The sequence below is a fragment of the Dipodomys merriami genome, unplaced genomic scaffold (genome assembly GCF_024711535.1).
Source record: "Dipodomys merriami isolate MVZ:Mamm:240054 unplaced genomic scaffold, mDipMer1.0.p SCAF_34, whole genome shotgun sequence".
Taxonomy (NCBI): domain Eukaryota; kingdom Metazoa; phylum Chordata; class Mammalia; order Rodentia; family Heteromyidae; genus Dipodomys; species Dipodomys merriami.
The window spans coordinates 11,290,619-11,316,812 of record NW_027204937.1 but is presented as its reverse complement, the minus strand read 5'-3'; the positions used below and the strand labels follow the sequence as shown (position 1 = coordinate 11,316,812).

Here is a 26,194-nt window from a genome sequence, read left to right as displayed (position 1 = left end):
GAAAGAGAAGATCAAAGGGGACACAGGGATGGGTGGCAGTAGTCCTCACAAGGGCCTGGAGCAGAAGGGAAGCAAAAGGAGGGGAAATGTGGATAGAATCTATAAGGAGTAGTCATGGGTCCTGTTGAATTAGGAGCTGAGGGAAAGGGAGCCCCCCCCACTGGGGGAACCTTATTCTGGGGTCCTTATTCTGTGTATATGGCCCAGCATGGCTCCTGCTCCATACCTGTAGGCCACTCCCTTGGCTGATGAGGACTGTCCACACCTTCCTAAGTCCAAGGCTTCTCCAGCCACCAGGTCTGCTCAAGCCAAAGTGTGTATGTGGAAAATGGGCCTGTTCCACACCTTTCTAAGTCCAAGGCTTCTCCAGCCACCAGGTCTGCTCAAGCCAAAGTGTGTTCCAGTCATCTGTGCCAGTGCCACAGGCTCTGGCACTCAGCACAGGCCATTTCTCCAAACATGCTTCAGCAGGAGGCGTGTGGGTGGGTGGGGAGCTATCAGCACGCAGAAACACCAAGCGTCCAGTTCATTATGTGTTTTATTAATATATTATGCTACAAAAATATTTTTGGCAAAATAACATTAATAGCATCTTTCTTTGTTTTCTATTATACTCTTAAAAGAACTCTTCATGACAATTCACAGCGGTGAGGGAAATCGTGATTAAGAACAATACCATGAGAACCTTCCAAGTTCAGTGAGAGTTGAAGCATGTGTGTACAGTAGGGGAGCTGAGCCATCTGCAATCCCTGTGAAGCTCAGGCAGGGGCAGTGGCCTGGGCTACTTTGGGCTGAATCCTTCTTTGACCACCTCAGTCATTAGGGACCCAAGAAGTCTGAGTATCACTTGTCTCTGGAAGCTCAAGAAAGGCATCTTAGAGTTGGATCCCATTCAAAACCAATTTTCCTAAAGCACAACTTGGGGATGGAAGGGATTCCCCCAAGGCATGCTGGTCTCCCACCTTTTCTTCCTGCCACCTATTCCCAGCCCATGGCAGCCTGGAGTCCTGGAAGGAAAAGTAAGCCCTGAGCCTGAGATGGGATGGACCTTCACCTTCGTGGAGCCTTGAGATTGTACATGGCCTCCACCCACAGTCCCAAGAAAGAGCGTCTCCATGTGGCAGGTAAGGAAATGGGAGCTCAGAAAGTGGCAGGGACTCGCTCAAGGTCACCTAGCAAAGCCAACCAGTATCTGGAGTATCTCCAGAGAGAAATAATCCTTGTAGAAGCGGGTGGAAGAAACTGTCTGGAAAAAAACAGGAAGGGACCCGGTTCTCTCTTTTTCTTCTTTCTGTGTTTAGAGGGCAGAGAGAGAAAGCAGCTTTGGGCTAGGACTGGGGCTGGAGCCTGAGTTCTAGTCCAGCCCTCCCTGCCTCTCAAGGTCATCCTGAACAAGGGCGGTAGGCAGCCCTGGCTGGTTCATAGCAAGCCAGGCTAGGCTGTTGAAGAATGTGGAAGAGAGGGGTGAGGGGAGGCTGGATGGCTTCCCAAACCCTACTGGTTTAGACAGCCATCTGGGGCGATACTTTTGGCTGCTTAAATGAACATTTGAAAAAAATAAAACAAACCAATAACAATGTTCAAAGAACCTGAGCTGTACAGAGCCACGAGGCACCTCACAGTCATTTACACCAGTCCCTTGCCAACATTCCAGCTGGCTACCAAATCTCTAGCTAGTGGGCCTTTTGGCCCTGCCAGACACCTCCATTGACCTGGCCCCAGGGCACCAGCTCAGCTTGGTGGAAGTTATTCTATTACAGAACTATGTTTTTTTTTTAAATCTCCAGTTCTTTAAACTTCCATTCCTTGGTTCCTTCCTCTCTCTGCTTCCTTCCCTCTCCCTTTCCCTCTCTAGACATCGATTGAGCAGTACCTTTGTGTCAGATGAGGATACAAAGGCCACTCACAAGATCCCCACCATCCAGTCACTTATAGATCCATAGGGGAGAAGATTCACAATGACAGCACTGTCAGTGAATATGGTGACTGATTCAGAGAAAGCACAAAAAGCTTAGGGGGCTTTCTGGAGAAGATGCCCACATCTGAGTTGTTAGGGAAAGAGAAGGGAGATTCAGGTCTAGGAAGCAATAGATGTAAAACATTCCTTCTATTCTAGAAATTACAATTCCATTCAGCCAGGCTCAGAGTGGGAGAGACGAGATGTGTCTGGCAGGGTTATCTGGGTGGGATCACGGAGGGCTTAGAATGGCAGAAGAAGGGCTCTGGTCTTATCTCACAGAAGTACTATCCCCACTTCAATTCCATTCCTGTATACAAGAGACCATCAAAGCTTACAAATGCCTAGCAGAACTAATCTTTTAGAAATAAGCTTTCCTTTTAGAAGAAGGAGTCCCCTCTTATTGGACTTGTCATGACAATGACCATTGGGCTGGAGTCTGGGCAGGTAGGACAAGCGGTGTGAATGCCTAGACTTGCTCTAGTCTAGATGAGGCAAGGAATTCATAGGTGACAAACTGAGTGTAAGGACAGGTATGTCCAGCCAGCCCAGGGTTCCATGCAGTGTAGATTGCAGATCTTTGACCTTGGGATTGGGGGTACCACCCTACCTTCACTTGATTGCTCGTACAGCAGGCCAGCCACTGGAGGAGACATGGCCATCATGATTTGTTCCAGAAAGGACTTCAAGCATACTATGAGCTTTCCTGAGAGAGACGGGGGTTCTGAAGCTACCATTAGCATGTTGCCTACCTTTAGGCAGGTCATTTCATCTGCTGGGCCTTGAGCCTTCCATCTTTCCTGCCTGGTTCAAGTCAAACATGGATGTTCTAAGAAAGTACTGACAAAGCTCTCAAAGGAGTGGTAGGCACAAGAACATTCCTAAGGTCGAGTGGCTGCTTGTGGAATGGTAGTTCTCTGGCACAGAATGAGAAATTCAAGCACCCTCGTCACGCAGATTCCTATTTATATGCCTCAGATCTCCTGGGATGTTAAGTTGAATCCATCTCAAATACTGGGCAGCTAGTGGTCCTCAGGGACCAGTGAACTACGGCTCCAGATGGCTGACCCACATTGGCTCTGACTCCCTTCTTTACACGTCGGCCCAATCTGTTGGTCTGTCACTCTTTTCTTTCCTTTCTTTTTGATACAGGGTCTCACTATGTAGCCCAGGATGGCCTGGGCCTTGTGAGCCTCCTGCCTCAGCCTCTTGAGTTACTGGGATTAGAGGAAGAAATTTGGACTTTCCATCTCTAAATCTTTCTAGAGGACAGATCTGGAAAAATGAGCAGTCTGAACTGAGCAGTCAGAGGCCAGGACACATATAAACTAGGACAGGGCTGCTTGTGCCACCTTGATAGTTTCTCCAGCCCATGTGCAGTAAGCCTGGCACAGTGTATGCAAAGTAATTACATGCTGCATTAATTTATACTTTTGGCCTCGTGCCTGGCACAGATCTGGGCACATGGTCAGGTGCTTGGACTGTTTCCCTAAATGTTTCATCTTTAATTAACCTCAAGCTAGATCTTCATACATCTCATGCCATGCACTGCCCCAAACCAAGGGGGAATCTGGCCTGTGTGTTTCTAATTCCTTTACACTTATCTCATCCCAATAGTACTCTGCACGATCTGTTTGATGTCCAACTTCTGAGCTTGCTTTATAAGTCAGCTAAGCCCTTTCCCGTTCAGAAATAGGAAGTCACATTTTTTTTTTTCCTCCCAAGAATAAACTGACTCCAGGCCTGGCTGAGGTCAAGTTCAGTTTAGCGTACGGTGCCCATGGGACTGACTAGACCCTCTCCAGCAGAACTCCAGCCTCTTGCCAGGTCTCAGGCTCAAACCTGTTCCTTGAGGCTGAGCTGGAAAGAATTCAGTTGTCTGCCAGAATGCCCATGGGAACTTCTGGACCATCCAATGAACATCTCAAAATCCTACCATCTCAAAAAGGAAGCAGGTGCTTCAAGGTAGGCTTAATGGCACTGGGGCCCTCCTGGGTCCTCTATCTCCTCAGCCACCAGCTAGATACACCTCTGAATCTCACCTGCCTACCTGCCCCTCTGGTTGCTCTATCTCCTGGAGGCTCAATAGCTATGTTTCTACCCCTAGCCTCTGATTTAACAGTGAAGGCTCCCATTAGGCTCTAAGATGTGACAAGTTGTGGGCAGAGACAAATAACACATGCTGTTGCCAGAGCTCTTGGCCAAGGGGACCAAGAGGAAGAGTAACTGGTCATATAGTCTCTGTGGTTGGCAGGGGAAGCCCAGATACCAGTTTGGATGAGAGCCGCCTCCCTTAGAGCTTCCTTAGGGCACAGAGAACACAGCAGAACACAGACCACAGGACAAATATCACTTTTCATGTCACACTGTGAAACAGGGACTATTCTAACTCACAGAACTTGCGTGAGAATCTGTGATGGAGGAGGTGCATGAAATACCTGCTACACTGCTGACTTTGGACAAATGGCTATTGCTCCCATTTTTACCACAAAAGGTGACTCCTAACAGTCCTGTCCCTAAAGTTGCCTCTGTGCCCATCCTTGTCCTTTGGTCCAGCTTGCCTCACTCAGCTATGACTTCAACAGTCCCTCTTGAACCCAAGCTGGGCCAGTGGCAGTGACAGGAACAGAGAGGCCTATGCTCACTCTCCCACATGCTTTGTGACTTGAGCAGTCTTGCTCTCTTTGGATCTCAGTGTAACCATCTGTCCATACGACTGGGGTCTCTTTCCTCAGCTCTAGCATCCCTCATCCTCAGCCCCCAATTTGGCTGTAAGACTCACTCAGAGATCCGGAGGGCCAGTCTACAGACACTCAAGGTTTCAAAGTAGCAGCATTCTCTTTCCTAAAGCATCTTCCTGGACCCCAGATACATCTGGGGAGGGGAGGACGGTCAGTATCCATGCCTTCCTTGAGCCTTCAAATACAGCTTCACAAAAGCTAAGCTGGCCCTCAGAGATCCCCACAGTGGGAGAAGCCAATTCCAACCTGGGACATTCCCAGGATCCACATGCAAGACAGTATAAAGCCATGATCATGGGTCAGAGGTTACAGATGTCTTGGCAACCTAAGATTCCTTCCTAGGTTGGCATTGGGGCTAATTCAGGGATCACAACATAGGTCACATAAAAATAGTTTTATCAGTAGAATAAATACATTGTTCTTTTTTAATATGGACACATATTTTACAAAAGAGCCCCATAGCACTATGGGAAATTAAGACCTTCTACAAAAAAGAAGATGTAATTTGGATACAATAAAGCTCTAGTGTACTAGCGGTCCTGTGTGGACAGCCTCGAGGTGTCAGGTACCCCCCAAAGGTGGCAGCAGGGGCAATAGATGTGGCTGCAGACCCACTGTGGTTTCTCTGGCTCCTCTGAAGTGGTGGCCGAGGTCAGGAGGGCCCGAGGGTATGCAACAGGAAGGGGGCAGCAATAGTTACGGTGATTGCAGAGAGGAGGCCCAGGGTAGGTGCTGAGTTGCTGGCAGGCCCCAAAGAGTCCTGTTTTTGGAGCTGGTCCGAGAACTGGAAGAGGGGCTTGGCAGTTTCAGAGCTGGGAGTGGGCTGGAGAGGCAGTGGAGGTGGTGAGATGGTGGTGCTGGAAGGGAAGAAACACAGGGCAGAGTGACTGTCAGAAGTCTGGTCCTGGGCAGAGGCCTTTGGTGCTCAGATCTGTCTTTATGAAAAGAAGGAAACAAAGGGATTGGATGAGGAGGATGAGCAGCCCAGGGGCCCCACAGGCAGTCCAGCCGACCTCCTGTGTTGCAGTCCAGAGAGAGGGCAGAAAGAATTACAGGGCTGGGGGTTCTCAGGCACTCAGCTCCCACACCTGTGACAGGTGTGTCCTCTGCTGTTGCCCATCCCAGGCTGCTAACAGAACAACAGAAACTACAACACCACCATTTTTTAATGTAGCATCAACATAACCAGCAGATGCCAACATGAGCATCCCCAGATCCAGTACTTCACAAATACTGTTCTTGTCCTCACAACAAACTTTCAAAAATGGTCTCATTGCTCCCTTTCAGCAGATGAGAAAATATGTTCACACAGTCTACCTGGCGTCCAGCTCACAGAGGAAAGTGGGCTGGTAGGTTCATGGGGTAGAGCCCTATGTGGGGTGTGTTAGTGAGAGGTGCCACCCTTCACGAACCAATGAACGGGCCCAAGTGGGCCCAGGCCCAGGAAAGAGACAGAAATAGATGAGCAAAAAGAGAGGACAAGGCAAGGGTGGGGGGGGCAGGGGCAATGACAGTAAGAAGAAAGGGGCTACAAAGATGTCTAGTCGACTTGTGCACATGAGGGACAAGCTCCGAGATGAAGAAAGAGGCTGGGACCTCAAGAAGTGGCCAATCTACAGGGAGCTCCAACAGGCAGAAGGTTGATGGAGCTGCAGGCAGAAGATTCAGTGAACTCTGTCATAACCAAAGGGAAATGCAAGAGCAGCAAACATGGAGATGGGCACTGGAGAGGCTTCGAAGAGAAAGGGTCTATACAGAGAAGATTCACATGTGAACAGGTACTGCTAGCAGGTGAGGGAACCCCTCAGAACTTCACCTGTGCTGCCTCTGTGAAAGCGCTTGTCATACACTAGCCTTTAGTCCTCAGGAGCCATTGTTACCCAAGTACTTAAGATGAAACAGGCACAGAGCTTAAGTAACCTTCCCCAGGCCAGGGCATACAGGGTAGTTATTGCAGGTGAGCAAGTAGAGGCTGCTACTCTTGGGCCTAGTGGACATGAAGTAGGGCAATGTCTATGGGCTAGGCAGCCCGTGGTGATCTCCTCCATGTAGGGCACTGCTAAGTTCCTGATGTATGCTCCCATCCTCAATGCACTGTTCACTAACAAGGCCATCTGGGGCCACCTAGTCTACAATTCTCTGGGCTGGTCCATAAGGTCACACAACAGGCCATAATCACCATAGTGAGGGCTGGGATCGTCCCCACCATCTTGGAGGATACCTATACACAGCTCAGGTTAGCCTCAGTCAGGTGGTTAGGTGGGTGCAAGATTACCAGGCACTCTCCTGTCTCTTCACAAATTCAGGCTAGGACCTTGGCTTGGGAGTGGGCATCCAAATGGCTTTTGGGCCTTTGTGATACAGCCCAATGGAACCCACTCCATTCTGCCTCTCTACTCTACTGTGGTGGTTGTGACCACAGGAACTCATTGAGTCTTGCATTAGGATCTTCCCAACCTGGAGTCTATGGGTGTGATGTAACAGGAGCATCTGTCTTTGGGAAGTTCCAGAGTAGCTATCTGGAGAAGAGGGAGCCCACTCTTGTCCCACTCAAATTATATGGGTACAATGTTCCTGAAGAGAGTGTGCATGCAGAATGGGGGTAGGCCAAGTGGCTTCCAGTGCCTCTTTTAATCCACAGAATCCAATGTGGTTTGCCTATTGCCCATGTCAGCCTTTGGACCATGTGAGATCCTTTATGATTTCAGTGTTGGGCTGACTGGACCTTCCACCCCGCCTCTCCCACCAGCCCAGACCACCATTGTCCTACTCACTTCTGATACCTGCCTCACTCACTTCCCTGGGGGGCTCTGATGTGACCCACCATCCCTCAAGACCACGTGGTAGAATTAAACCCTTGCACATTACCAACCTGGTTACATGTTAAGTATATATTATATGAGGGTGGGATAGGCTTCTTTCTATGAGGTCTCAGAACAGTGCCTGTCACCTGGAAAACATGAGATGATGTTGGCTATTTTCAGGATCATTATTACTTGTATGCCTCTGTCTTGTTATTACGATACTGTCCCCTATTTATGGATCACCAGTTATGTGCTGACAGACACGGTGCTAAACACTACTATTGCATCATCTCATTACTATTCCTACTTCTGCAATAGGGAAACTGAGCTCAAAAGAGAAGTCAAGTTGGGCTGGGGCCAGCTGGTTCCCCAGCCTGAGCTGGCCAAGGCTCTGTCCTGCTTGAGCCTCGCAAGTCTTGAATGAAGCTGCTTCTTGTAGGGAGTTTGTCTGCCCTGAGGGGGGGCGAGGGGTTCTGCCGGGGTTGATCTGGGGTCTCACTGAGTCTCATTCCCTTAAGGAGATTAGTGATTGTCCCCTGTGGGGGGATCATTAATTCAGACTCCATCCTTTCTTTCTTGTCTAGTGAAAAGCAAACCTAAAACTACAGAACATGAAGTCCATAAAAGTTCCATGTTTTAGCCTGGGAGCTGAGTAGCTCAGAGGTCTGACTTCAGGGTAGCTGAGGCCCAAGCTGGCCCTGCCGTCAGCAGACAGGACCATGTAGGAGTTATGAAAACTATGTCTCACAAGGCGCCCAAAGGCATTTTCTTTCACACTTTGAAAACCAAAGATGAAAACTCTCCCTTGGAGCCTGAGTGGGTTTTTTATTGCTTGGAAGAAGTCCCAGGGAAATGAGGTGGGACTAGGGAGGGGGTGATCCCCTTCAAGTACCCCCACCTGCCTCGGAGCCCATTCTGCTCACAAAGTCAGTCCCCAGTCCAGGTCCCCACCCCCTCCTGGGCTCATGCTGGGGAAAATTGTCTCATGGCAAAGCAGCCTCCAGGCCAAACTAAACACTCTGAGTGTTCCCAGGCTCTGCAGATGGCTGGCACCAAGGGGCCAAGACTGCTTGGAGCCGACAGGGCCTCTGACTGGGTGGAAGACGGACGCCCCATGCTGACCTGGGGTGCATCCCTGGCTTGCTCTGTGGCTATGGGCAAGCATTGTCCTCCAGTCCTATTTCTCCATTCCTACAAGAGAGGAGCAGGAACAGACACAGGACTTTCAACTGTTTCTAGCAGCTAAAAGCCCAAAGACCTAAGGCAAAAAAAAAAAAAAAAAAAGCCCAAAGGGAAGCAAAAAGAAGCAAAGCCAGTGCCAGAGGCTGTGTTGGCTGCCTGCCCTGGAGCAAGGGTGAACCAGGCTCTGGGCATGCTCGTCTTGGCATTCTTGTCCATACAGTGGGCTAGTACCTGTGCCTGGGGGTGCGATGGAGGAGGTTCCTCCATTTTTGGTTGTCATATTTTGCAAACCCTGTGGAGCCCAAGTGGTATTTTATTGTTTCTAAGTCATTCCAGTGAAATGAAGTGCAACTAGAGAGAAGGATGAGCTTTCAGATACCATCTTGGAAACCTTTGAAGAGATGCAGGAAATAGGGACACAGGGCCTCCCCTTGCCTTGCAGTGGAACCTTCCATGTGATTAGACCAGAGGGGACCCCGATGTGATTCCTGACTGGACTTTAGCCTCTCTGGGTCAAGGATGTCAGAACCAGGCAGGCAGACTGCCAGCATAGGAAGCCTGTCTGCAGCTTGACTTCCTGGGACTTCGGATCTGCCAGCCTTGAGACCTCATCCCTCATGGTCTCCTGCTATGAGAATGCCTTTCCTCCTATAGGCAAGCTTCTGCCATGTTTCCTAATGGTAGCTTTAGAGGGGACTAGAGGTGGAAAAACCTGTCCATCCCTGGGACAGAAAACTAGACCCAGAAAGAAGATGAGAATTGCTAGGAGTTCACAGGAGCTGATGTTTTAGGGTTCTTTCAGTGGAAAGATCTGGAAAACCATCTATCCCTTTTCTACATCAACACTCACCACAGAGATTAGCGACTAGTACCTGCCCAATGTATCCCTGTTAGGTTGGATGTGAGTTCACAGTCTCCATCTAATGGCTCACTTAAGGCTTTAAGCCTAAGACATACTAAAGGACCTTGAGCAGCAGCCACCTGCTGGGTAGAGGGAGGGCATGGTTTCCCAGGCTAGTGACTGTGGAAGTCAAAGCCTCAAAGCTCAATGTTAGTGAAGGCAGCTGTTACAGTGTCACTGCTGGGCTGATGCCAGCTTCCTGCTTTACAGGTATCAATCATCTCACTTAGTCTTAGCTCCAAAGCAAGTACAAGGAAGGGCAGGGATGTGAACCCTATTCTGCCCGAATTTGTCTATGTTTTTATTCAGTGGATGGTTTTGCTTCCAATTACCCATGGAGCATCTCTTACCTCTAATTAAATGGGATCTCACCATCACCTGAAGACTTGGGCCACCCTGGACCCATCCTAGGAGAAAGTATGATTGTATTTGGAGGAATTGGAGTTAGAGAATTTAGACTGCAAGGGCAGATCAGCAGGAGCTGTGGCAAGCCTGCCATTTTTCTCCTCTTTGAGGGTTTTTTGCCATGTGCTCAAACCTCAAGGCAAACCGAAGCCTAGAAGGCAATGATCTGAAGCATGTAGCCTCTGTACCTGCCTGCTGGCCCTCCCCAGGGCTCGGAGCCTTGCTTTGGCCTATGACCAGCATTCTCTTCCCTACCACTGTGGGTGCTTCCAGTTGGGATGGACCACCACCCTGACCCCTTATTTATGCAACTGCATTTCCAACACCACACACACACACACACACACACACACACACGTACACACACACACACACACACACGTACACACACATGCACACACTCCTGTGTGCTTACAGACTTGTGGACTCACAGAACAAGAGCTAGCATGCCCTCTAGACAAGGCCCTAAATGCAAAACACACACACACACACACACACACACACACACACACACACACACTCTGAAGGATTGCCACCAGGCCCACTTTCTGTGGAAAGGCCCCCTTCCCTAACTCCTCCCTCTGCCCTGCTCTGGCTTTCAGAACTTGGGAGGGGGATTCTGGAGAATGCTCTGCGGCTGTGCAGCCATCTGTGGACACACGCTCGGCCTTTTCTACAGGTCTCTATAAATCATTCTGCCACGGGCTGCTGCTTCTCTAAACTTCCTCTGCTCTGTTTATATCTTGGGTAATGAGGGGCCAGGGGAGGCCCGCCTGTTCCAGGTGGTGTCCCTGCCAGGAGCTTGCAGCCTACATCTCTGGTGCACTCCCTCCTCCTCATGCTCATATATGCAGTCAACAACCGTTCGGCAGGGTCTGGGTGACTGTCCTGTGGATGATGGTGCCAGGATAGGGATCGCAGAGAGAGCTGGAAGGAGGAAGGGAGCCCTCAGTCAGGTGAGGGTGGAAAGGGCACAGTTAACATAGCTGGGGACACGTATGACCCTAAGTTTTAGACCAGGATGAGGGCTCTGACTCGCTACCACTCTCCGTGTGTCCTTTGCAAGTTGCTTGGTCTGGATGAGTCTGTTACCTTGCACATAAAAGAAGCCTGCCTTCTGTGACTCTTGGGAGGACCTCGATATAAAGAATGACAGAGTCTGGAATAGAGCAGGAGCTCAAAAAAGACCTACCTGCAGCCCTGCTTGAGCAGAGAGAAGCAAGTCCAGAGCAATGGAGGGATCAATGTATGGCTGGTCCCGCCAGCACATACACTAGTGAAGATTCAAAGGAAAAAGGCAGGAAATGAAGTAAGGGTCCTGTGTATGGGCAATTTTTCTGGTGGTGGAGGGGAGAAAATGCAGGATCTCAAGCTGAACATCAACAAGACTCCATTCAGGATCCTGCTGTAGTATCACAGGTAGAAGTGGAACAGGGAGAAGTAGGAGAAGAGAGATAGGGGAAGGAAATGAAGAAAATGGAATGAACTGAAGGATAATGGTTTGTTCGGAGGGCTGAGATGGGCGCCAGGTTGTCCTAAAAGATCTTTCATTGGTTCCCTCTTAGAAAATTGGAGCTGAGTGAGGTTGGCTCATGCCTGTAATCCTAGCTACTCAAGTGACTAAGATCTGAGGATCGTGGTTCAACACCAACCCCAGTGGAAAAGTCTGTAAGACTTATCTCTAATTAATCAAGAGCTAACACCAGCCCTGAGTGAGAAAGCTAAGGGACAGTGCCCAGGCCCTGAGTTCAAGCCCCAGGACTGGCACAAAACAAACCAAACAAAAAGGAGATCTGGGGACTTTAGGAAGGTGGAGTGAACCCCCAGAAGTATTGGAGCCTGTATCCTGGGCAGCTGGGGGGGGGGGAACAGGGCCTGCTTCCCTTAAAATCAGCAGGAAACTTGACAAACAGGCTGCTCTTTGGGGGGAAAATTCCTTCTTTAACCTGACCCAAGGGAAGAAAGCCAGCCAAGCACTATTTACCTGTTGGGATGGAGAAGGGGCTCCCTTCTCACCAAAGAAAAGCGGTTTTCTTCTCCTGAAACCAGGCCCTGTGTTTCAGATCCACGTGTTGTGGAAAGGAAACCATTTGGAGTCATTTGCCTACATTTACCTTTCAGACATGTTTAGTTGCTAAGAGCTTGTTGCTGGAGCTGACAGCCCAGCCCTCTGTCATTCCATGGTCTGGACCCACCGCTGGCTGGGTCTCCTGGTCACTTTGGCAAATAGACCAAGGCTCTGAGTGACCAGCCTAATCATTATAGCTCTTAATGCACTGCCAGCTCCTTGTCTTGCCTGAGTCTGGCTGGCGGCTAGCAGGTCCTGCTCACGGCTGAAAGAAGTGACTTTTTCTGTAACTCTATGCTCTCACTCTTGGTTAGAAGGAGACAACCCATGCTGCTGCCTGACCCAAATGTGTCTCAGCCAATACAACCACAGCGATGGCTCCATCATAGCAGCGCCTCTGCTATGGGCAGGTAGGGCTGGCCAGGGCTCTGCAGAAATGTATTTTCCAGGCTCTTTGAAACCAACGCCCAAAGGCTCAATTGCCTCAACTCTTATTTGCTGGAAGTCCTTTTAAGACAGGATACACACGGTCCTTTATGATTAGGGGACTGGATTACCTCAACTTTTTTGTCACTGGCTCAGTGGCCTGGCTGCAAGAGAACCAGGGAGTGGAAAATGAAGGCAGCCCCTGGTTCTTGGTGTTGCCATGGACAGGTGCTTCAGCTCCAGGCCTCAGTTGGTATCAGTAAATGTAGAGTGGAGCCTCCTAAAGCTTCTCAGAAGAGTGTGCATTTGCAAGACTCCTTGGCACTTGCCTACAGAGGAGTTGGGAGATTGGCTTATTTATGCTTTTCTCAAGGCTGGCACTAGAAGCTGGCACTTCTAGCATTTTTACTGGTTAGTTAGTGCTGAAAAATCTCACAGATTTCTCTGTCTGAGCTGGTTTTGAACCACAATCCTCAAATTACAGCCTCCTAGGTAGCCAGGATTATAGGCATGCGCTATTAGTGTCTGGATGGATTTGCTTTTAACACAAGGTGATTCTGTTGAAGTTACTAAGAAAAATTGGAAGTGATATCTTTTTTTTTCCTCACTACTGGGGCTTGAACTCAGGGGCCTGTCACTCACTTGGCTTGCCTGCTTGGCTAGCACTCTAGCACTCTACCACTTGGGCCATTCCTTCAGCCCTACTCTTGCTGGTTAACTGGAGATGGAGTTTCTTGGACCTTTTTACTGTAGCTGGCTTTAATCATGATCTGCTAGGTCTCAGCATTCGGAGTGGCTAGATTACAGACAGGCATGAGCAGTCACAGCTCCTAGCTTCCCAAGGAGATTTTGATGGCCATTTTGACTAAGAAAATGGGATATCATCATCATCTCATCAGAGATGTGTAAAAGAGATTCAACTGGAGAATCTAGCAGTGAATACATTCTGCTGTGAAGGGCTGGCCTTCCACAGTGAGCAGGATTCAGCCCCTCCCTGGGACATTGCCAGTGCTCTGAAAACAATTTAGAGGTTCTCACCACACAGGGAGAGGAACTACAGGCAGAGGAGGCAGGCAGCTAGCTGGAGCATTGGGGATGGACAGGCTGAGGGGGATGTTGGTGGCAGGAGGAACACAGAAAGATGGAGGGAGTCTCAGGACATGAGGGTGACTTCTGCACCTGCCTGTTTACAACAAGCTTTGCCATAAACACTCTAGATGAAGCCCTGGCATCAGCTACCATATGCTTGAACTCTCTCTCGAAGTGGGGTGCCTTTCTGAGTCCCCCAGCAAGGGCATTTAGGTTTACACCTTGGATACAAAGGGAGATCAAAACTTTTAGTAGAGTGGCTTGTTCTATCATTCTGAGACAGGGTCTCACTATGTATCCTAGGCTAGCTTTGTACTAGCAGTCTTTGTGCCCTCAGCTTCCCAAGTGCTGGGATTACAAGTGTGTACACTCTGCTCAGCTAAGCTGTTTCTTTTAAAAGTTTCTTTTAAAAGGTATTTGCTCTTGTTTTGGGTATAAACCTGCCAAGTCAGATGTAAATGTGCTCTAAAAACCCTGAAAGGTAACCACTGGAATTCCCCATGAATAGAGAAGAGGCAATTCAGAAGAACCCACTCTGATATCCCTCTCCCTCCCCACTTTGCTCAGATTAGTAATTGGTAACAGTGCTTCTAGCCCTGGGGACAGCCTGCCCACTTCCCGCCCACCCCCCTCACCTGTCCTCGATGCGGACCCAGAGGTCATTGAACTGCCGTGGCCGCTGGTGCTTGTTCTGCCTCTTATGCCATTTCTTCTGCCGTCCAAACTCCTCCAGCTGGCTGAGGCTATCTGGGAGCAGGAGGTGTGGGGAGAGCGCTGGGTCCTCCTCCTCAGGTGGGGCCGTGGGAGTCACGGATGGGGCTGTGGGGACGGCGGCTAGGGTGGCTGGGGCTGGGCTGGTGGAGGTCCCCTCAGGAAGCGGTGCTGGGCTTCCGGCAGCAGGGCTGGAAAGGGAGCCAGCACATGAGTGTGTTATGGGTGTATGAAGGGGAAGGCAATTCATCATACCAGGCTGCCTTGATGGGCTAGTGGGAAGGATCTAAGAAAATCACTTGCCTGGTACTTGGTCTATAAATATTTCTTCAACACCTGGAACTTTTCTAGGAATTGACTCTAACCGATACCATCCGTGTCCTCTCAGAACTTGAATTAGTGGGGAGTGGAAGGCCAAATATCAAGTGGTCATGCCACCGAGCAGAACAGTAATCAGAGATAGGTGTGAGGGTGGGGGGGCAAAAAGGCTGGTTAGCAAAGGTGGTCTGACATCAGCAGGAGCTAAGAGTCAAAAGATGTGAGAGGTCTTGGGTATATCTGTTCTTGGCCAGGATCTCATTCATCCACACTGACTAAAGGACTCTAGGTAATGTGTCAAACTTCACTTGCTCCCTGGTGACCTGCTCTGTAAAACAGCCAGTACGCCTCACAGGGACAACATGAGGATGATACATTCACCTCATCTGAATAGAGACCAGGTGCTCAGAGCAGTCCTGGCAATAGTAGTAAGCGGCCCAATTTAGTAGTTCACAATATTCACATTGCTTGGGTTATTTTAAACACATCCATCCATTTGTGGGTGTCAGTGCATGTGTACTGTACTGTGTCTCTTTGTGGTGGAGGCAGGCCAAGGCTAGGCTATTAGGGATGAAGCTGGAGGCAGATAGACACAGGCTACTGTTCAGCTCTCAGACTGCCCTGTTTGACTAGGAGAGTCAAACAATCATCAGAATGACAGATCAGTCATCTCATGAAGATGTAAAAGAGGAAGGCTACCTACTTCACAGTGGGGGTCATAGGGATGAATGGGGTGAAGGTCTACACACTGGCACCTACCAAGCCTCTCTCTGATGATGGCCCCTAAGCAAAAGAACCTAGCCGTCAGATAGGCACCGAGGTGTCACGTAGGTGTGTCTGAGGAATCCATGTTCCATACAGGAGTATACATGTATGCCTCATCCTGGGACCACCCCTTGTATTCTTTTCTTTCCATAGCCCCAATTCCTGTGGGGACATCTGACCCTGGAGGAAGGTTGGGAGTCGTTTGAGGAAATATGTCTGAGACAGCAGTTGGCTGGCAAAGGAAGGTGGTACCCAGGACTGAAAAAGCAGCCTTGGTGGGTGAGAGGCTTCTCTCTTTTTAAAGGAAAAAAAATTCCTTCAGCTCAGTTTATCTTCTTCCCGGCACCCTCCTACCCACCCCACCCCCCGCCCTCCCCCACGACCCTAGATTCCCAGGGCCCAAGCTGTCGAGATGCCGCAGCTGTTGGGAAGATAATTCAAAACAGTCAGACAAAAAGATAGATCCAGGAAGCACCTGTGGCCGAGGATGGCTTTTATTGTTGGAGCTTCCTCAGCATCCCCACCCCCTCTGCCCTACCAGTTCCTTTGCTCCTCTGTACAGAAGACTGATGCGGAGAGCTGTTGCCACAGCAGAGACTCTGTGTGTGTGTGTGTGTGTGTGTGTGTGTGAGAGAGAGAGAGAGAGAGAGAGAGAGAGAGAGAGAGAGAGAGAGAGAGAGAGAGAGAGAGAGAGAGAGAGAGAGAGAGAGGAGTGTTCTAATGTCTGGGTTCTGAGATAAATAGGTTGCTCATCAGTCATAGGCCTGCCTGCCTGCCTGACCTGGTGGGCCACACACAATGAGCTTCAAGGGAAAGGTCCTTGGGATGCAAGGGCAGGGGCAGGGCAAGAGGAGAGGAGAAACTTGGGGGATGCCTTGACCCTGAAGCTATCTTTCATCCCCTACTCCTCAAACACTCCTACACCTGCTGCCTCCTCCCTATACAAACTGCTTTGTGTTGAGCTCAAATGGTTGAGGCAGGAAAAGCAGTCTTTTAGGTCCACCCAGAAGAGGTGGGAGTCTGGGATGGAATCTGCTATGGTTTGTACATTTCTCTAGAAGTGCTTTGGGCCAGGGGAGCCTAGACCTGGGGCTGTGAGGCCAAAGGTCATCCTCTGGGTGACCCCACCAAGCCTCAAGGTCTCAGTCATTTCTGAGTGTCTGCTCTCATTCCCAAAGTGGGTACAAGGAGGTGATAAGGAGCCCAGGAGAGGTACCAGAGCGCGACTGTCACTTCAGATGCATGTCCTCCTGCAAGTGGCTTACCTCACGGAATCAGGTTCCTCAGTTATAAGGCAGGGACACTACTCACAGTTCCTGCCTTGCCAAATTGTTGTGAGACTTAAATGAGTTGGTAGTGTCCAGCACAGAGTCAGCAGCCGATGGTTATTGGCTATAATTAATCAAGTTCCATTCACACTGTGGGACTTATAACCTCAAGATTGGCTGAAATTCTGATGAGACTCTGTGTGTGTGTGTGTGTGTGTGTGTGTGTGTGTGCGTGTGTGTGTGTGTGTGTGTGTGTGTGTGTGTGTGTGTGTGCACGTTTTGGGGCTTGAACTTAGAGCCTGGGGGCCCTGTCTAGGCACTGTCTCTTAGCTTCTTTAGTGACAGTTGGTGCTGTACCACTAGAGACTAGCTCCACTGGTTTTTTGGTGATTAATTGGAGAGAAGAGTCTCACAGACTTTCCTGCCTGGGCTAGCTTTGAGCTGCAATCCTCAGATCTCAGTCTCCTGAGTATCTAAGTACAGGCATGAGCCACTGGTGCCCAGCTCATGTGGGACCATCTTTGTGGGTTAATAAGGAAGTGTTCAGCATAAAAGGCTTCAGCATGGGCTGCACTGAATTCCTGAGTCTGAAGGTCCTGTCTCTTGCTAGGTGCTGATGGGGATGGTGTGAACCAATTGGTTCTTGCCCTTGGGCAGCTTCCAGACTAAGTATGGGTAAGGGGGTCAAGGGTGGGGGGAAGTACCAAAGGAAGAGGGGACAGAGAGCTGGGTGCTAGTGCCCCACACCTGTAATCCCAGTACTCAGGAGGCTGAGAGCTGAGGATTGTGGTTCAAAGCTAGTCTAAGTCCATGAGACTCCTATCTCCAATTAACCACCAGAAAACTGGGACTGGCACTGTGGCTCAAAGTGATAGAGTGCTATCCTTGGGTAAAAGAGCTTAGGCCCCGAGTTCAAGCCTCATGATTGACAAAAAAAAGAGGGACTAGGGGTGGTGTTTTTGTGAGCAGAGTGAGTGTGCCCTGGCAGGAAAGTCAGGGGGTGAGGAGCACAATCAGAGGCAGCAATGGAGCAGATCTCGGCAGAAAGAGTGGATGGGGGAAGCAGGGCTACCAGACAGTGTGATGGACACAGGGATGAGGCCAGACCACAGTTTATCTTCTCCTGGTGCCATTTAGATTCAGGGCCTGGTCATTTCTCATGTGTTCATGTCATTTATGCTTCCTACTCAATAAAATAGTCTCAAGCTTCTAACAAGTTCTAATATGCCTCCCATTCCTACTGCCCCATCTAGCTGGCCATGACATTGGCCCATCACAATTGCATACCAGCCCCCTTCCTGCTCTTCCACCTCTTGCTCCCTCCAGTTGTAGGTGCCTGGCTAAGCCAGGAGGTCATGTCTCATCACAGACTTCTTCACAATGCCACCCAGAAGGACAGGAGGGAGGGTTGGCTACATAAGATATGGTCAGGCATGGCCTATACATGGTCAGAAGCAGGCCGGCTAGACCCAAGATGCCCCCAGAGGCTCTGTTGCTTACCTGTGGATGGCTTGCCCGGCAGGTGTGTGGTCCACTTCTAGCCCTGCCTGCCGAAGGACATCAATAACTGTGTTGTTTCCAAGAAAGTGACCTGGAATGTAAGACACAAAGCCACCTCAGCAACATGCCAGGTTACCACTCAGTGGAGAGTTCCTCAGGCCATCCCTTGGCTTGTGTCTGGGCAAGCAAGCTATACTAATGGAAGGCCTCATACTCTAAAGCCATGGCTCAGAGGGTAAGACATAGTCCTAGCTTGATCCTGGCTTTTCTGCTCACAAGTGGTACTTCCCAGTGGCTCAGTTCCCTCATCTGTAAAGTGGGAATGATTATAATCACCATCTTCATGGTTGTTGTGAGAATCACAGAGAACAGTGGCTAACATGTGGTAAGGGCTCCCAAATGTTTTCCTATTGCCCTATGGAGCCCTGAATTGCATCTGGCAGTTATACAAGCCTCAGTTTTGAGAAACTCTTCGGTCTCAGCAGGAATAGCGCTCATCTTACTATCAGCAATTTATGCTTTTCTTCCTCAGCATGCAAGTGGGCTTTATGTGTCTCCTCAATGGGCCTCCAGAGGGCAAAGATCATGTCTCCACAGCCTTGCACAAGCCCTGCATGTGTTGGCTAGATCCAAGCATTCATGGATTCATTTGTTCATCATCCATTCAACATTTATAGAACACATGTGATGGTTCTGGTCCTGGGACAGCCACTGAGCATGCACTGAAGTATAAGACCAAGAAAATCCTACTGAATGCGGGGTAGAGTTGACACTGACAGAGGCCGAGAGGAGGCACCAACAGAATGACCCACTAAGATGTGGAGAGGGGACTGGTCTCCACTGCTCCCTCTATTCATTCACTCAGTCACCTGCTTTGTGGTCAGCTCCATGCCAGGCAATATGAACATAGGAATGGTTAATTTAGTCCAAAACTCAAGAAGAGATTAAAATGGCCCTTTTCCATCAAGATACAGGCATGAAGTCTGAAGTCTGAGAACTCAAGGAATTCTTCTCCAGGCTCTGGTTAAAAAGAATCTTCAGAAAGCCAACTGCTTATGGGCACAGGTGTTGCTGGGAATCAGCGCCCTGGGACCGACTCCCTGCCTCTTAGATTCAGTCTCACCACCTATTCAATATGAGCTGAGTGGGGTTGTTTGGGTACTTGCCTAGGCTCTGGAGCCCTTCCCATTGTGAGTCTGCCTGGGGACTCCACTTGCCTAGGTAACACCCTCTCCTCTTGTTTACCCTTTGTCCCAGAACCTGGAGGAAGGGAGGTCAGTGCTCGGTGACTCTGATTGCCTGTGATAGGTGGTGACAGGTGAGATCGGGAGGGTCAGCTTGCTGACACCCCTAGGGAGGTAGAGGAAAACACAGAGAGGACAAGCTGGCAGGCTCCCGGCACAGAGGCAGCCTGGCTGAGCCCACACGGTGGCTGGAGCAGAGGGGCCCACACTCAGTGTTCTGGCCTGCCAGACCGTACAGCAACCCCAGCCCACCCATGTCCATCTGGCTGGCTTGACACAGTCTCTGTAGTTCATCTGGGGATTACAAAGAATGCCAGAGGGCTTCTGGTCTGCTGGCATTTGCTACTCTGAGAGTATGGTTATACCTAGTACCTTCCATGAAGAGAGCGGGGGTGAGAGGGTGGGGGGCATCAATGTGTTCCTCTAGCTCTGTTGATAGGGACAGTTGTTGTTTGACTCAAGATCCTTATGGAAAACTGTGCATTTCCCTCCCTACCTTTCCCTACCTATTCATTTATGCCATTGATTTAGCCAGTGCTGACTGGCTGCATGTTATACTGCACAGTGGTGAACAGGCAGAAGCCTGTTCCAGCCCTCTCAGTCTCCAGACTCTGGTTTTTGGGATACAAGCACTATGTTGATGCAGGGGATTATGCTGGCACCCCAGGAAGCCAAGTCAGTCTGGGATATGACAGACTTCCAGGAGGAGGTACTGTTAGCTTGGTGAAGGATGGAAGGGTAGGCCCTAAAGGTACCCCACATTAGAGAAAACAGTATGTTCTAGTAAGGGACTGGGCATACATGGGAAGCTGGTTGCAAAAGAGAAGTACTGCACAGGCATGAACACAGCCTACCAGATTTCTGGCCCTGATCTGCTGCCGAGGTTATAAGACCTCATTTGCCAGGCTAGTCAGTGGCTTTTCTGCCACCAGTGTCCATTTTCCAATATGGCAAATGGGCCAAAAATCTTTTGGCCAGTTTCTTGCATAGCTGCAAAACCAAATGAGAAGGAAAGATCAAAGGTCCTTTGGAGAATCCAGCATGCCATCCTGAGTGACAAGCTAAAGATAGTCCTTAGATGGGTTGGAGTCATCGCCACTCTTGATTGCCCCTAGTGCTACTGAGCTGAAAGAAAGCAGGGATTGGTAGACTCTAGCACTCGTGCATCAGGACTCTCTGCCAGCAGGACCTGGGCTCTACTCCTGGCCCCACAGTAAATAATAATCTTTCTGCAGGGAGACTTAGGTTTAAAAATGAGGCCTTCATGGCCCAACTATGGCCCTTACATCTATCCAGTGTCTGGAGAGCTGCAGCAAAAGCAGAAAATAGTGGACTACACGAGAACAGCAGCAAATACCCACTGAAGCCATGAGTCTGGGCTGACAAAGACATTCAGAGAGTCCCAGTGTGGGGCACAACTCCACGTGACTCTGATGGTGTGGGCCTCATGGGAAACAACTGGATCCTGAGTGCCAGGTGGCTGAGTCTCCTATGTCTGTTTGGTGATTCCATCCATTCCCTCAAACTCAAGAGCTCCAGATCTCCACTAGGACTCTGAACAAGACTAGAGATGCTTGGAGAAACTGGAAGGAATCAGAGACAGTCCTTTTAAATTCACATGATTACTTCCACTGAGATTCATCACCCTTCTTCCTTTCATCTTCCCTTCTGGTAGGGGAGAATGATGTCCCCATCTGGGATCCCCTGCTCCCTACACAACCATAGGAGGTACTGCCCAGCCTGTGTTCCCACCACCTACTATTTCTGGAGCCTGGTCTCACAAGACCCATGGCAGGGCTGGTGAGACCTGAAACTCCTTGTACCCATACCCATTCTGCCCTGTAGCTTTTCACAAGCCCACACTACTCCAGCTGTATACCTAGTAGGCTCCTTTTTCCTTCCCAATATACATGGGAATCCTTGGGAATCTATCCTTGGCCTCTTTCCTTTTCACTTTGCTCCTACTCCAGGCACACAGCATTTACTCTAGTGGGCCAATGACCACACACACTGACATCTCTGGAACTGCCATTGTAGCCTAGACACATTTGCCCAATTGCCTGCACAGCTTCACCCAATATCCCATAACACAAGCTCTGTATGCTGTCTCTCCACGCTGGTCCTCTAGCTTCAGTGGGTACTGCTATCCAGGTCATACTGGCCTGGGCAGAGTCTTCTTCCTCCTCATCTTCCCACAGTCATCAGAGACATGGATGTCATATCCTAAACATGGCTGATTTCCCACCCATACCTACTTGCTGCCAGACAGCAGAAACCATCCTGTTCTCTACTTCCTTCTCCTTACCACAGCTAAACTGAGCTGCCCACACCCCAGAACGGACTCTGCTGGATCCTGCTACCAATAAAGCCACCTGAGGGAGGAGCCTTACAGGGACAGAGCCATGGCTGATTCATCTTTGTCCCCAGAGCTAAACTCAAGTCTGGCGCACCATGATGGCTCCATGAATGTTTGTTGAATGAATGAGTGACAAAGCCTATTACTCCACATACTTTCCATGATCTCATCCTAATCCTAGGAGGCCTGAGTTACCATTCTCTAATCCCCTCCCCCTTAGCCCAGCTATGCCCCTTGGTGATATACCCCCAGGTTCTCTCAATGGCAGGAGCTTGGCCCTTGTGCTGGCTTGAGACATGGTCCTGCACATGCTTTCCCTAGGGGCTCACAGACAGAGCGTGGGCTTGCCTCCAAGGTCAGAAATCCTGAAAAGGGTACCACTCCCTTCCTGGAACCTGCAGGGAAGGTGGTGGAAAGTTTCCAAAGGGGCCCCACCGTGTTGGGGCTCAGCCTGTCAGGCTTGCCCAGGCTCCCTGGGTCTCCTGGCCACTGCTCAGAGGCTCCCTCCAACCCTAGCTTCCAGCTGTTCCCGAGCCAGCTCTTTGCAGGAAGACATGTTCCATCTCATCTGCTGAAGCCTCGAGGAAGAATGGAGAAGGAAAGAGAGGGAGGGTCATGAGGGTGGGAGGAAGTTGGGGGGACACTCCCAGATATCAGGACAGAAAGGAAGAAGAGAGCAGCAGTTAGAGAAGGTTCACAGAAGAGGAAGAGAGCCCCTGGGGAAGGACCTGGGAAGCAGAAGAACAAACAAGACAGGGGTGAGAGACAGGCAGTAAGATAATGGTAGGAAGAAAAGTAAAAGGAGAGACACCAAGACAGAAGAGAAAGATGAAGACAGGACAAGAAATTGTGAAGTCATTGAAGAAAACCTTCTCTGAAGAGGAAATATGAATGGCCAAGAGACACATGAAGAAATGCTCAAGTTCTCTAGCCATAAAAGAAATGCAAATCAAAACAACAATGAGATTCTACCTCACCCCAGTTAGAATGGCTATAATCAAGAAATCTAATAACATCTAAATAATGCTGGAGGAGATGTGGCCAAAAGGGAACCTTACCTGCATTGTTGGTGGGAGTGTAAACTTGTTCAACCACTTTAAAAAGCAGTATGGAGGTTCCTCAAAAGACTCCACATAGAGCTCCCCTATGACCGAGCAAACCCACTTGTGGGCATTTACCCAACCAATCACAAACAAGGCTATACTAAAGCTACCAGCACAACTGTGTTTATCACAGCATTATTTGCCATAGTTAAGATATGGAACCAACCCAGATGTCCCTCAGTAGATGAATGGATCAAGAAAATGTGATACACACACACACACACACACACACACACACACACACACACACACACACAATGGAATTCTTTTTTTCTTTTCTTTTTTTTTTTTGGTTGTGGGGCTTGAACTCTGGGCTTGAACGCTGTCCCTCAGATCTTCAGCTCAAGGCTAGCGCTCTACCACTTGAGCTACAGCACCACTTCCGGTTTTCTGGTGGTTTATTGGAGATAAGTTTCACGTACTTTTCTGCCCTGGCTGGCTTTGAACTGCAATCCTCAGATCTCAGCCTCCTGAGTAGCTAGGATTATAGGCGTGAGCCACTGGTGCCTGGCACACAATGGAATTCTATGCCTCCATCAGAAAGAATGACATCGTCCCATTTGTTAGGAAATGAAAAGACTTGGAAAAAATTATATTAAGTGAAGTAAGCCAGGCCCAAAGAAACATGGGTCCCATGGTTTCCCTTATTTGCACTAACTAGTATAAGTCTAGGACAAGCAGAAAAGGTCAAAAGCTATGTACACATGACCATATAAATGATGTTAAGTGAAATAAACTCCAACATAGGGACACAATTTTTTTTCTTTCTTCCTATTGTTTTTAACGTATTTAAAATGTACTATGTGATTTTTTTGTTTCTTTTATGTGTTCTTCCCCCACAGTATAATCCTTGTTTTCACTGTATTTGATGTTGGTACCCTGCATCTTGTATATACATTTTTCTAATTTGGGGAGGGGAAAGGAAATAACAAAATGCTGAAATAAGGATACAGGTTGACCCATGGTAACAACGAGATGTACAAGACACTATGTTGAAAATAAACTTTACAACTTGCGGTAGGGAGGGAGGAATTGGGGAGGTGGGGAGGAAAGGGATGGTAGGGAATAAACGAAGGAGGAAGTAACAATGCTCCATAGGAAATGTACTCATTACCTTACTCATGTAACTGTAACCCCTCTGTACACTATTTTTACAATTAAAAACATGTTAAAAAAAGAAATTGTGAAGTCACAGGTAGAGATGGACAGAGGGACAAGGAGGAAGAAGAAGAGAATCCAGAAGTGAAGGAGAAACTGCTTCACTGAGGATGTCAGGGAAGGCTCCTTGGAGGAGGGGCCTATGGCAGGACTCCCAGGATGGGTGACATCATTCAGGTGTGTGTGGAGGGGCGGGGGGGGGGGGGGGGATGACAGATGGCTCAAGGAAGAACAAGGGCCTGGAAGAGAATTACAGGGCTTCAAAATGGTGAGGCTGGGTTCGTGCCTGTTTCCCTTGAGACCAGGCAGGTTCCCAATGAAAGGACAGTTGTAGAGCTGGGTGCCAGTGGCTCATTCCTTGAATCTGAGAATTACGATTTGAAACTAACCCCTGCGAAAAAAAGTCTATGAGATTCTTATCTCTAGTCAACCAGCAAAATCCTGGAATTAGAGATGTGGTTCATGTGGTACAGCACCAACCTTGAGCAAAAAAGCCAAGTGAGAACGCAAGGCCTTGAGGTCAAGTGCCAGTGCTGGAGGATGCACATGCATGCCAATTATATACGAACAGGGAAAGGAAGAGCCTCCCAGTGGGGTGGGCGCTGCCCCTGTAATGTTTCAGAGCAGAGAAGAAGCCTTTTTTTTTTCCTTCTGAGTGCAAGCAATCCTGTGCCAGGGTACTAGGCCCGAGGAGCAGAGTGTATAGCCAAGAACTCCCACTCAACCCTCTGCCATGGGAAGGCAGAGGACAGAGCCAGAATGGAAAACTGGCCTTAAATAGTTTCCTTCCCTTTGTGGTGTCTCAGACCAGACAGGGTTGTACTATATGTCTCCTGGGTGGTACTGTCATGTGACCTAAATACACTCATAGTCAGTGAACTTCACTTAATCTTCACAGCACCATTGGAAATGCCCCTACTTTGCAGATGAGAAAATCAAGGCTCAGTGAGGAGCCAAGATTTGCTCAAGGTCACACATCTGGCAAGAAGCAAGACTTAGATTTCAACCCAGGGATGTCTCCATTCACTGAACATTCCAGTACACTTACTCTGCAGTACTGGCAGCTGCAAGAGATCCTGAGTTCACTTTTGGGGGCAGGAAATAGTCAGAAACGTGCACCTTCCAAGGTTCAGCAGATTGGAGAGAAAAGTGTGCTTAGAAAGAATAATACACCAATTAACAGGGCAATTTTAGGACCACAGTGGGGGGCTGGGCTGAACCAGCGGAGGAGAGGGGAGAACCAGATGTTCCCACACAGCTCCAGAGTAAGTTGTGCGCCCCTTGGCCAGCACACATGTTTTCTCTCCAGTGAGTACACGGGTTTCCAGTTTTCTCCTTCTGGAAGAGGCATCCCAAGCCCGTATTTATGTTCCGTCTGAAATTAATGCAAGGGAAACTTTCAAATGCAAACTTCATTGCCAGGGCCCCCAGCCGGATATCAAGCTACAGCGGGTGTTTGTTTTCCTGAGGAAGTGTGACAGGAGGGTTGGACTAGTGGGCCAGGGTAGAGATGGACAATTGGGGACACCAGCCTTCTAAAAGGGACTGGCAGATCCGAGCCTGCTCTCCTGTTCTGCATTTATCTAGGGCAAGGCTTGGCTTTCTCAGTTCAGATGACACCTCTTTTGTACTAGCTGAGTGAGTGAGCTGAGTGAAGCATGAAGTCTCCACCCTGGATGGTGTCACTGTGTGTGTGTGTGTGTGTGTGTGTGTGTTAGGGGGATGGGTGAGCAAAGGTTCACAGGACAGTATGAGTCATATTGTCATGAAGGTGTGGCAGGGACTGCAGGCTAAAGAGGAAGCAAAAGGAAGGATACCAAGAAGGAATGCAGGGGCACAGAGGGAATGCAGGGGAACTGAGGAGATGGGGGTGCTGTGTGCTGTTACTATAGGCAGTTCTGCAGTTGGAATATAGGTGGTATATGAGGTAGGCTACTATGGCGGTTGGGTTTGGGGCTGGGGAGGGGGGGAGCGGGAAGAGAAGCCATGGGATCCTGATAGTTGCAGGACAGGGTGAATGGGATTGGGTTTCAGCTGGGATCAGAGAACCTACTCCCAGGAAATGTCCATTTGTGAAGGTGAGGGTGCTCAGTTCTTGGAGGGTTAGTCAGAAAAGTGCTTGTTGGCCTGCACAGGGTGGTGGTGGTGGTGGGTAGAACCCCAGAGATCTAGTCTTTACTTCCAGCTCCTGTTGGAGG

At 49.3% G+C, this 26,194-nt stretch overlaps 1 protein-coding gene across 1 annotated transcript in view; it reads right to left on the bottom strand.

Annotated features, from left to right (window-relative positions):
• Window positions 1–5,105: 5,105 nt before the first annotated feature.
• Trabd2b (TraB domain containing 2B) overlaps window positions 5,106–26,194 on the bottom strand; it is a 207,567-nt gene continuing 186,478 nt past the window's right edge. The window contains exons 5-7 of the mRNA XM_069987285.1: window positions 18,136–18,226; window positions 14,209–14,475; window positions 5,106–5,555 (exon numbers count right to left, since the gene is read on the bottom strand). Coding sequence (XP_069843386.1) covers window positions 5,351–5,555; window positions 14,209–14,475; window positions 18,136–18,226 — 563 coding nt within the window. The 3' untranslated portion in view covers window positions 5,106–5,350. The remainder of the gene's footprint in view (window positions 5,556–14,208; window positions 14,476–18,135; window positions 18,227–26,194) is intronic.